Source organism: Rutilus rutilus (assembly GCF_951802725.1).
Source record: "Rutilus rutilus genome assembly, chromosome: 18".
NCBI lineage: Eukaryota > Metazoa > Chordata > Actinopteri > Cypriniformes > Leuciscidae > Rutilus > Rutilus rutilus.
In genome coordinates this window covers 18,060,008-18,072,008 of record NC_140231.1, presented here as the reverse complement: position 1 = coordinate 18,072,008, position 12,001 = coordinate 18,060,008, and the positions used below count along the sequence as shown (strand labels likewise).

General features: G+C 40.2%; 2 protein-coding genes across 2 annotated transcripts; both read right to left on the bottom strand.

The window, feature by feature from the left end:
- Positions 1-167: 167 nt before the first annotated feature.
- On the bottom strand, positions 168-1,076 carry mrps12 (mitochondrial ribosomal protein S12). Its single transcript, XM_084388181.1, has 3 exons — positions 908-1,076; positions 733-804; positions 168-622 (listed from the first exon to the last, which is right to left on the bottom strand). The coding sequence occupies exons 2-3, from the start codon at positions 779-781 to the stop codon at positions 240-242; spliced, it is 432 nt and encodes a 143-aa protein (XP_084244307.1). The 5' UTR covers positions 782-804; positions 908-1,076; the 3' UTR covers positions 168-239.
- Positions 1,077-5,499: 4,423 nt separating this feature from the next.
- npas4b (neuronal PAS domain protein 4b) lies at positions 5,500-9,357 on the bottom strand. Its single transcript, XM_084388124.1, has 8 exons — positions 9,086-9,357; positions 8,589-8,743; positions 8,397-8,499; positions 8,001-8,292; positions 7,796-7,905; positions 7,555-7,690; positions 5,721-7,126; positions 5,500-5,630 (listed from the first exon to the last, which is right to left on the bottom strand). The coding sequence occupies exons 1-8, from the start codon at positions 9,258-9,260 to the stop codon at positions 5,605-5,607; spliced, it is 2,403 nt and encodes an 800-aa protein (XP_084244250.1). The 5' UTR covers positions 9,261-9,357; the 3' UTR covers positions 5,500-5,604.
- Positions 9,358-12,001: the final 2,644 nt, after the last annotated feature.

Below are 12,001 nucleotides of genomic sequence, written 5' to 3'. Positions count from 1 at the left end.
TCCTTGATCCTTCAATAATAATTTCTTATGTCAGGATATAGTACCAGCAAAGACCAACAGCGACCAACAACTCCTTTTATTTTTGTCAAAGAGTATTGATTGACATAATGTAGGATCAGCTCACTATCGGGTGGAATATCTGTACGAATTAGGCTTGACCATCATGATTGACATTTCAAACCAAGTTTATTTGTTATTACAGTCATGAAGATATATCCAGTTATACGCAGTCATAGTAATTATTGTTTCTTCTTTACAACATGTGCACAGTCATATTTGCCCCTGACCACCTTGAGTTTGACCCCTGGTAAGTCCTGTGTCCTCCCTCCTTTCACCAGCACCACATTGTGCTCCTGGAGGTTGTGCCCTTCCCCTGGGATGTACACAACGGCTTCTTGACCATTGGACAGACGTACTCGTGCACACTTGCGGTTTGCTGAGTTGGGCTTCTTGGGTTTCCTGATCATGGTCTTCAGAACTACAGCTTTGAGCTGTGGATGTCCAAAAGTGGCACTGATCTTTGGACGAGGTGGGGGAGGTTTGCCCCTACGATGCATCTGATTGAGAGTGGCCATGGTCCTGGTGAAGACGGGTCCAGACCAGAAAGGTACAGATTGCGACGCTGACAAAATAATATAGTAGAAAGTGGCATCATTCATTTTAATTATTTATTTTAAAACCATTTCAATTATTTATTTTAAAAGTTAATCAAATGATGCTGCAAAGACTCACCCTGCAAAACAGACGAGAGCATTGGCCTCAGACTTCCAAGAAAAGACATTCTTAATTCATCTGTATGAACAACTGCAAAATCGAATCATAAGATGTGTATCATCTCAGTTTAACTGTGGAACATAGTGAAACACACTATGACAGTGTAAAATTATTCTTTTTATGTTTAATTTACCTGTATGTACGTTGCGTTAAAGCAAAGTAGCGGACGTTTCTTAAGTGCTGACTTTAGTTTTCAGTCAGAAGAGGAAAGAGGACGAATTATTTCACCCTAACACAGTTATGTTAGCGACATGCACGTCGCCATGTTGAAAATACGTCATCGACCCGGAGGAATCTTCCTCGATCCCAGACCAGCGACGAGCTCTATACTGAACCGCCTAATACTGCCATCTAGTGGATGGGTTTTCACGTTTACATGTCGTAAATTCGGCCAATAATCACAATATAAGTCAGTGACGATTGTAAAATATTATTTTTTTATTTAGAAATACATTAAGAAATGCAATTAATACAATACACGATTTATATCATGAACACGTCTAATATTCTGAATTATAAGCTATGTTTATACTATTTGTGGGGTTCAAATTAAAACAAATGTCTGTGGTGTTTCCGGAGGTTGTACAAGAAAAAGGCTGAAATTCTTGAAAAATAAAAAAAGGAAATGTTGCAGGCTAATGCATGCATAAGTGTCGTTTAGCTTTATCTTTTATTTTAATATTTTTTATTTTATTAAGCAGTGAAACAATTTTATTGTAAAATATCATTAAAATCTAAAATAAAATCATTAAACATTTCAAATATTAAACATTTCAAATTCATAGCCTCATTTTGTTGACATGCTGAAAACCATAAAACAGAGATTACCTTTTTCCTCATGTTTTGTTCAGTTCAAATGACAGTTGTAACATCCTACAAGGTGTAAAAAAAAAAAAAAAAAAAAAAAAGGGTTTGACATCGAGTCGAGAAGACTATATTCACGTTAATCAGATATTGGTTGTGTCCGAAATCGCCCCATACCCTCATATCAATATCACATTTATTTCTAGAACCCAGTTCCAGTAGTGGGATTGAATGTGAGATTGAATAAGTGCACTCAATAACGTCCACAGTGGTTTCGGACACCCAAATGGCTGTTCCCTCAAATAGTGCCCTTATTAAAAGTCTCTATGAAAAGTTTTTTGGCTGTTAGCATGAATATGTTAGCCTTACTGTTATCTATAAGCTAGTGTGCTCCAAAACAATGACAAAGTTCGCATTTAGAAGACCAAACTCATCGTTGAAAATGAAAATCAGGTTGATGTCAGAATTCAACGTCAGTCGGGTTCTGACGTCAATCCGACTTTCATTTCCAACCAAAATGCAACCCCTGCAACTAAAATCATCCACTGACTGACGTTACCACTTTCTACTCAAGGACCTTGACAGAAATGTAGTGGAGTATATTCGTCTTTCAAATGTAGCCTAGTGAAGTTAAAGTAAAAAGTTTCCAGAAAAAATAATACTCAAGTAAAGTAGCCTACAGATACTCAAAAAGTGTAGCCTAAGTACAGTATTCAAGTAAATGTACTTTGTTACTGTCCACCTCTGCAAATGAGCTTACACCTTGTTGTTGACACTCGTCCATTCAGACTGCACAATTAGCCTATGTGAAATATCACTGAGAATACATTTTTTAAATTGCCTGTTTTGCTTGTTTTTGAAAAATAAGTATGTTTAACTGTATTGAATGTGCACTTGTGGTGTTTTGAAAAATCCTTGATTGAAAATGGCCTAATACTGCCTGATACTAATACAAAAAAAATGGCTAATACTGTTGATGACATAAAAGGCCACTTTAGTGTACTTAAAGAGGCCTAAACTGTCATGTTTCTTAAATTTTAATATTCAATGGTGTCCGTCAACATTACATTCATTTTGCACTTAAACTGCCTATGAAATATATTATGTCCGCAATAAGCGGGCTACTCTTTTTCTTTTTCTTTTTCTTTTTTTTATGCTAATATGTTCTTCTTTTTCACACTGACACCAAAACATTAAACTCTTTTTTTGTGTGTGTGTATATTATTATGTAACTATTATGCTAACTATACTATTAACCATACTATTATGTACGATTATATTTAATATAAATATATTTGTTTTATTCATCAAAATAAACATTTCAAAATAATAGCATTTTTAAGAAATGAAAAGAGATGGTTTTAGAGAATAATTTGGTTATTTGTCTGTTATTGATGAGAGGTTACATTTGCTGAAGAGAGCAACAGGGACATAATTAAAGCATTCTGTACTATTCCCAATAATGACCACTGAACGTCAGCATTGAGCAGTCTTTACAGCAGATACTACTGACAAATCAAAAAGAGAGACATTAAATAAAACTTGTTGGTGGAATGCAGGCAATGGTGAGAGGTGGACAACTGAGAATAATAATAATTTGCTACATATAGCACTTTTCTCGGCACTCAACGCGCTTTGGAAGGGAGGAATCTCCTCAACCTCCACCAATGTGCAGCATCCGCCTCTATGATGTGACAGCAGCCATATTGGTGGAGAGGAGACGGATACATGAAGCCAATCAGTGTATATTGGGATGATTAGAAGGCCATGATGATGAACAGAGGCCAATGGGCAAATTTGGCCAGGATGCCGGGGTTATACCCCTATTCTTTTATCGAAGGACATCCTGGGATTTTTAATGACCACAGAGAGTCAGGACCTCAGTTTAATCTCATCCAAAGGACGGTGCTTTTTGACAATATAGTGTCCCCCGTGTTAGGACCCACACAGACCACAGAGTGAGCACCCCTACTGGCCTCACTAACACCTCTTCCAGCAGCAACCTAGTTTTCCCAGGAGGTCTCCCATCCAGATACTGACCAGGCTCAACCCTGCTTAGCTTCAGTGGGTGACCAGTCTTGGGCTATAGGGTGATATGGCTGCTTGCTATGAACATATGCCTGGGGTTGAGGAAGCCGCTAAAGCTGCAATCACTTTTCAAAATAATTCTTATTTGAAAGCTTTTTGTTTTGTTTACTTTGCTAAATTTCTGCCAATATAGTTTATTAGTTGAGAAAATTGCACCATGGCATTAGAGCTTATGTTTTGTTCCTCTTTGAATAGTATACACAATGTAGGTGGTTGTTTTCATCGTATTTTCCAGAAAACAAGATGAGAGCATCTTAATTTTTGCATTTCCATTATGATTTAAGTGGGCACGGGCTATTTGTGTGGACATATCTGGAGGACGGGTGAAGAGCGAGAGAGCAGAGAAGGGAGAGACGAGTTAAAGAGGTAAGGGTGAGTCATAAGGAGAGAGGGTCCTAATGAATGGGACGATATGAATGAGTAAGCACAGAAGTGTGAAAGAGGGAGGATGAAAAGAAACCCAGCTGACTGATTGGAGGAGTGGGAGGAAAGCAGGATGAATAAGCACCTAGAAGTCCTTGTGCACCTTCCAAGCGCTCCCCATTCCCTCTTTTTCTTTTTCCGGGGCTATTTTTATTCCTCTTCATTGCTGAAAGCCCATCATTCTCACAAGGACAGGAAGACAAGACATGAGAGAATTTTATTCAGATGAAACTCATGGGATGGAGGATATTTCTGGACATGGGGGCGGCAAAGTTGGCCCATGGTCCCGTGTGGGAGGGTCAGCGCTGCACCGGACGTCGGACTCAATGAAAAAGGTGCATAACTGGATAATTGACAAGCAAACAATGGTTTAGGGGCACCGGAGGTGGAGATTGCGAAAGGAAGAAATTGCTTCCCCTGGCAACAAGAGATAAAATGGAAGCAGATATTGAGAGGCAGGAAAGGCCATATAGGGTATTATCATGAGCTTCCAGGTATAATGGGAAAGTGTAGGCTGACTATTCACTGTACAGCATGTGTTTGGCGGACATATATGTCTGTGTGTGGGAGGCTGATTGTCTCCACTGTGCCTCTGAGTCAAGAGCATACGTCAGGAAAAACAGATAGCACCTCATCATCTGCGTCAGTCGGTCCTAGGAAACCATGGCGACACACTAAAAAGGCAGTGAATGAAAGGGGTGAGAGAGGAGGGAACAATGGAGGGGGCAGCAACAATGAACACACACCGATGAACCTCGCTTTGATGCATTTAATTGACTCTCATATACATATTTTGAAAACAAGAGAGCATCGAATTCAAGGATATTCTTTGTGGAAACAAGAAAAGATGAGACATCGACTACATTCTTAAAAGTCAAGCTTCCAAAAGGGGAGTTTCACAGCAATACCATAGCATAGAAGAACCATTGGGTTTGCCAAAGAACCTTTTCTACACTCTAAGAATTTATTGTGCAGTTTAAAGTTTCAATGTATATTTAAGGTTTTGCACTGAACCACAGATGCCAATAAAGAACCTTTATTAAGGAAATCCTATAAAACAACATCTGGAAATCTCATAAAGGACAAAACATAAAGGAATACTGTTTATTATGAAGCATTTCTATGGTTTTCATGCACTGACATAATGAAAAGCAATTAGAAAGAGAGTACTGTAGGTAGGAATCAATCCTCTACTTGACCGTAGAACTCTACGATGACTTAAAAGATACAATTGTGATTCATAAACAGGTTCTTTCAGTAAAACACAGTCTTCACTATAAGTGAATACAAAGTGGCACTTGGTAAAATTGCCTTTGTTACTTTAAGTACTTTTCCCCAAAGTGACAGTCCAATATGAATAGGATGCATGTTCATGGGACTTCATTATATTGAAATATAAACATAAATAAATATTTTCAACACATTTTGATTTACCTATAACACATTATCCCAGAAAAATAGCTTTGTAAAAGATGACAATATGCCATACTTCATCGATTAAGTCACAGACTTATGTTAAAACATGTGATCACTGGTTCCATCTGTAAGAAAAGACAGGAAAAAAACAAATTAGAAACTTTGAGACACTTTGAACGTCATGTTGAAATCACAAAAACGTCATCATTTCTCACCTTGGTAGAAGATCTGTTGTCTGCCTTGATGAGGGAGTTGATACAACTCATCTTGTTGCCTCTCGGCAGGAGTCATCGGGGCGGCTGCCCCAAACACAGGTTCCATGGCGACCAGCTCCTCTAGGAGGGACTGGGCACAAGGCAGAGCAGGGGTGAGGGCAGGAAGGGCTGGATCTGTAGTGGACCCTGGGGAGGACATCATCTCCACGTCCTCTTCGGGTCTCTCTGCTTCCTGCGGCCCACCCCCGGCCATGCAATTATGGTGCGTCGACTGGACGCTACAGAAGTGGTGTACACCGTTCAAAGTCGCAGCCTCCTCCTGTGCATGGACAGGGGAGCGCTGAGCGTAGGACGGTGCCGATGAGTAAGGTGAGGGAGGTACGGGGGAGGTGGATGGCAGATTTGAAAGAGGGATGCCATCTTCTGCTTTCTCCTCAAACATAAAGACATCAATGTGAGCCAGTGAGGAGTTTGGGCCCTCAACCGATGCGTGATGAAGGGGAGCCAGTGTGCTTTGTGGGTGGCTGTGACAGAAACCTTCAGCTAAAGTGCTAATATACTGAGCCAATAGCGAGATCTCCATTCTCTCTCTTTCGGTATCCTCTTCCCGAGGGAAGAAACTCAAACAGGGCTTTTTGGTGGGCGAGGCCTCTGGGGTTAAAAGGCCTTCGGGGAGGGTGTTGAACGGGAAATGGGGGACGTCTATGTAAAGAGGTCCCCTGATCTCTGGCAGCGCCATGAGAATGCATTCATCACTGCCTGGGCTGTCTGGAGTAGGAGGCAGCGTTTCATAAAGACGTTTTCGGCAGTGTTGAGCGGGACCAATGCTGGCGGAGTGGGACCCTGAGGTTATAGACTGGCTCATTTGACCTGCTTGGTTATGGTCTGATTTAAAAGTCTCATCACCAAACATGAAAGTTCCCCCTCCGAGTCTTGGGGTGTAAGGGGGCGTGCAAATAAACTCCTCCGAGCTTTGGCGCTTAGGAGGAGTTTTGAATGGAGGAAGGGGCGATGGGGCAACGTGGGAATGGGGGACTGTAGAAAGACTTGGGATGTTGACGTTGCTGAGATGTTCAGGGGATACAGATACAGTCATGGCTGATCTCCACATCTGGTGACCGCCATGAGGTTGCAGGGGGCTCTCTTCGTCCTGAGAAAAGCCCTGAAGGGGGTTGAGGGCCATGCTGGATGGGGCAGAGGTACTGGGGAGCTCTTCTGAGGAGCTCCGTCCAGATGTGGTGAAGCTGAAGTCGAAGGACTGGGAGGACAGGCCACTGCTGCTGGGTGTGAAGACCTGGTCTGGGCTGGACAGAGGGTCAGAGATCTGCCATGCCTCCTGGTACAGGAGAGACAGCTGGTTCTGCTCTGAGTACAACTGGTGACGCACTGACCAGGCTTCAGACTCACTGAGGGATGAGTAGAGAAAATGACAGATTGTTATGATTATTCATAGTATGCTATTATTTTATGAATTTGGTCTATAGCATGTTTTTATATCAATGTTAAAACAGTTTAAATATTTATTACAAGTACTATTATAATAAATTATAGTTTTAATATATTTAATATAATATCAGTTATAAGATAGTATAAAAACATCTTAGGTATTTTAATAAAATTGAATAAATTAAAATGAATAAAAACAGAAAAATAATTATTACTATTGTAATTTAATAATATATAAATAATAATATTAATTATTTTTATTTTATTATTAATAATTAATAATTATTAGTATTACTATTACTTAACGATGATAATATTAACTAAAATTATAAATATAATTGTTTTTATTTTACAGTAAATTACACTTAAACACTGATAGCCTTCATACCTTATGACGTAGTTGTGGCTGTTGATGGGATATTCTCCAGTCTCCAGCTGAAGAACAATGTAAAGCCAGACCCAAGTGTGGTCTGCTGCCTCTACCTGGACCACCATCTCCACTTGCCTCTCTCCACCCTCGTGTACTGAAAAAGGACACAACGACCAATTAATAAACCACATTTACTGGACCAGCTTTTTGATATATGGTATTAACTTTTAAATATTGAGAAATAAAGTGAAGTACTCACACAGGGCGCAGTGTTGTGCAGAGGCATGAGAGAGATCACGAGGATGAATCAGACTGTACCATGAGCGAGAGCGCAGAGTCTCTATGTCATAACCAAGGTACACGCTTACACTGTCAGAGAGAGAAATACAACGCCATCATTCCCTCACTCTCAAATGCATATTCATCATACACCGACAGGGACATTCACTGGACTCTTACTGTACCTGTCCTGAGCAGCATGGATTCTCATGTCCCGGCTGTGCTGAGACTGGAAACAGGAAAGGAGGAAAGACTGCTCAGCAGGAGGGGTGGGGAGAGGATTCCTAGCTGAAGAAACCTGAGGGACACTGGACTCCAGTGGGGAGCAAAAACACACCCACACTGGATTGGATGTCCAGTAGGACGATGTGTGGTATGGAGGTTGCAGACAGCGTGCCCGAACCAACGCCAGTTTGTTCCCTGATCCTTGCCTCCTGACAAACTTCGAAGTGCTGAAACGGCAGCGAAAGAGCCGGTCTGGACAAAAAGAGTTATGAGAAGAGTGAAAATTATGTTACAAATTACATTCATTTCAATTTCTTTATGTTGGAATGAGGTGTCAAACCAACAGTGTAAATTACCTGTGCTAGTTGTGGTGATCGGGACAAGGTTGCCCCTCATGATAAAGTGGTCGGCTGGGTCTATAATGTCATACACGCTGTCACTCTGAGCCACCAGATCCACCTGAATAAAGCAGAAATAATTTTAAAATGTTCAACTTGCACCTAACAAATTGTTATGATGATTTTAAAATTTACACTGATATTCCTTACCATGGAATGGCCGAGGTGCTCTGCCACGTTGTCCGACAGATGCAGGAGTTTTCCTTCACTCGTCAGCACTAGGAGAAAGCCTGGTAGCGTGTGCAGCAGATCCGAAAGTTCCGGCAAAGACAGGGCGCTTCCGCTCATGTCGTGACCTGCTGCCACTGATGAAGACAAAACAAAGTTTAAAGATAAAACATTAAGATCTATACTATAATATGTGCATTGTGAAAAAAAAATCTCAAGCAATTAGAAAGCATTCTAATGCAGCATCCACATAAATAGCTCAACATCAGCACCACAGACAGAGAGCCGCTGCTTTCAGAACTCTGGACAGGGGCAGAGATTCCTCAGATATCACCTAAACTTCAGATCTGCTCTAAACTCGTACAAATTAAAGTTTTTAAAAGGTTTTAAAGCTTGATGCTGTAGAATGAGCTTTTTATACCTAGTTCTTTAGAAAACCATGTAACGATGCTTTCAAACATTAAGAAGTTTAACCCTACCTTGAGAGAAAAAGACGGACTTTCTTGTGTAAATGCAGGCTAGGGACATGATGTGAAGATAGGAAAGACGAGCTTTGTCGGCATCGGAGATGGGCAGAAGATCTTTCAAGTTGCGAATTTCTGCGTTGATCTGATCCCTCCGAGCCTTTGATGCTCCTTTAGTGGACCGGTACATTTTATCGCGTCCAAAGAATCGTTGGAATGGACGAATATTTTGGGTGAAAACTGCACGCAGTTAGAGCTACTCAGCCATCATTCGGGGCAGACGCCACTTCTTCTAAGTTTTGGAGCATAAACCAACCTACTAAGTAAACATTTTTTCTTTGCTCATATATCCTCTATCGTCTCTTAAGTTTTACTGGTGGTGTGCTATGGATCTCTCTCTCTCTCGCTCGCTTTCGCATGAAGCTTCTGATGGAAACATTGCCTCCAGATCCCTTATATAGGGCGCGCGCCTGAAGAAATGATGGGAGGGGGCGTGCATAAATGGATCTGAATCTGATCTCCAAGTATCTCTGCATTTTAGCTGCTGTAATGGTGACGTAGGATAAATATGGGATCCCTTTCAACACGCAAAGCCAGATTTGGACAAATCTAAACGGAGGCAGTGGTCCAAACTCTCCACCCTGTTGCGCGCTCAGAGCAGGTGCTTCTGGCCGCGAGCTGCTGTAACAGAATCTTGCTGCTTAGGCTTGAGGAAAATGCTGCTAATTTAGACCGGGATTAGGAGAGTAGTATATCTCGTGTAAATACATTTTAGTGAATTAAATCTAGATGCGACTATGATTGCTAACGCAATTAGCCTAGGAGGCAGATAACTCCATCAAAATATATAAATATATATATATATATAGTTTATTTTTGTTATAGGCTAGAAGTTAATGTTGATGTTTAAAAAATATATTATTTCTTTAACCATAGAAAATCAACAGGGTTGACATTGGTAAGAACGCCCCCCTACTGACAAAGGTATAATAAAAGACAAACATAGCCTAAAAAAATCTTATGACAAAGTTGAGTAATACAAATTTTTTTTTTTATAATAATAGACCAATAAAAAATGGTTTTTGATACCTCTTGTGATAATCATTTCACATTTGAAAACTCAATACAACTTATGTTCAGTGTTTTTATTTCCTTTCTTCTTTTTCGTAGTAAACTTACATAATTATGAATAACGGAACAAAACAGAAAATTGTGTTCTTATTGATTGGCTGTATGTGTGGAGAGAGAGAGAGAGAGAGAGAGAGAGAGAGAGAGAGAGAGAATGAACGGTTTGAAGGACACTTGTCTGGTTTTATAGTTTCTCCTTTATGTTCATGTTTATTTTAAAACCAAAATAATCAAGGTCCTCACACAGAAAATATATAATCTGTTGCTTGGCAACTCTCCTTTTAAAATATCCGATCAGGACAAGATAATTGTCTCTGAAGTTTAATCTCAACAAACTTTATTAAAGTAATATCATAAGTAAAAAGTGACTCGTGTGTCATGTTATGATTCATACACTTGTAAACAATATATTGTGATAAAGTGGAATCTTATCTGCTGAGCTCTCTGTGGTCAAATTGTTTTCTCTATTTTCATCCTGCTTTGATCATTCATCTGTGATATCACGACCTACCGAATTGATTAAAAATATATTTTGTATTTTGCATTTTGCTGTAATTAAGAGCCGTTATGTAAATTTTAGTTACATAGGAAATTGCATGCACGCATTGTGTGTAAAAGTTTGAAACACTGAACAGCTCATGTTCTCGCCTACACATCTCCCTCCTCCCTCTCCTACCGTTGATGAAGCCTGTTCAAACTGCAACCTTGTAACTGTGCTGGCTTTTTTCTTTTTCTTTAGTCGTTCAGGCTATTTTTAACACCAGCAACAGTTTGAAACCTCTTTCAGTTTTCTAGTTCTAAATATATATTGCTCAAGGACAGACCCATTCTTATGTGTTCGGTGGATTTCTGGAACTTTTAAAGAACGCTATTGCATGTGTTGTTCACATTAGGGCTTTTCACACTTAGTTAACCCTGGGTCATTCAAACCCCGGGTAAACGGAATCCGGAGTTATCTTGCTTCACACCGCTCATAATTTACCCGGGGTTAACAATTAATCCAGGGTATTCATAAACTCACGTTTCGCACTTTACAGCCCTATAGGTTAACGTTCTTATTTGCATATTTGTTATTGATTGGATGAACGCAAGTGTGAAACGTTCCTTACCCGGGGTAAAAAGCGGCACTAACTCCACTTCTAAATCACACGTGTAAAATGTTCCTTTTACCCAGGGTAAAAAGCGGAACTGACTTCGCTTTTAAATCACAAGTGTGAAGCGTTCCTTTTACCCGGGGTAAAAAGTGGTGCTAACTACGCTTCTAAATCACACGTGTAAAACGTTCCTTTTACCCAGGGTAAAAAGCGGAACTGACTTCGCTTTTAAATCACAAGTGTGAAACGTTCCTTTTACCCGGGGTAAAAAAAAGTGGTGCTAACTACGCTTCTAAATCACAAGTGTGTAACGTTCCTTTACATGATGTTTTATTAACAAAGGTCTGGAGGAGCACGTTCAGATAATTAACCGAATTAAGACAGGAGGAGCACATTTAGTTAATCAACTCAATTAATGAGATAAGAGTTATGTAAAGCATACTTACCTCTGTTCCATGATAATTTTCCAGCATCCCTCCACCACTCCATGTCCTCACTTCTAACCATTCCTATCCCAAACATTGGGGGGAGTATGGGTTTGGTCCAGATTCCGAGTTTGGAGCTCTCCCCTCGGACAGCACGCCAAAAACACATAATCTCTCTATAATTGAATTAAGTCTGCACTCATGAACCGGGGTGAAAAATGGTGTTAACTCAGTGTTAACATTGCAACAAGAGGCTAAATTGGCCTACAAGTGTGAAACGTTCC

What these genes read in the sequence shown, in the direction of transcription:
- mrps12 (XM_084388181.1), bottom strand. Translation starts at nt 781, where the DNA reads ATGTCTTTTCTTGGAAGTCTGAGGCCAATGCTCTCGTCTGTTTTGCAG. An exon ending in GCTCTCGTCTGTTTTGCAGG is followed by an intron (nt 623 to 732) that starts GTGAGTCTTTGC and finishes TTATTTTGTCAG; the next exon opens with CGTCGCAATCTGTACCTTTC.
- npas4b (XM_084388124.1), bottom strand. Translation starts at nt 9,260, where the DNA reads ATGTACCGGTCCACTAAAGGAGCATCAAAGGCTCGGAGGGATCAGATC. An exon ending in ATCCATGCTGCTCAGGACAG is followed by an intron (nt 7,906 to 8,000) that starts GTACAGTAAGAG and finishes TCTCTCTGACAG; the next exon opens with TGTAAGCGTGTACCTTGGTT. An exon ending in AGCCACAACTACGTCATAAG is followed by an intron (nt 7,127 to 7,554) that starts GTATGAAGGCTA and finishes CTCATCCCTCAG; the next exon opens with TGAGTCTGAAGCCTGGTCAG.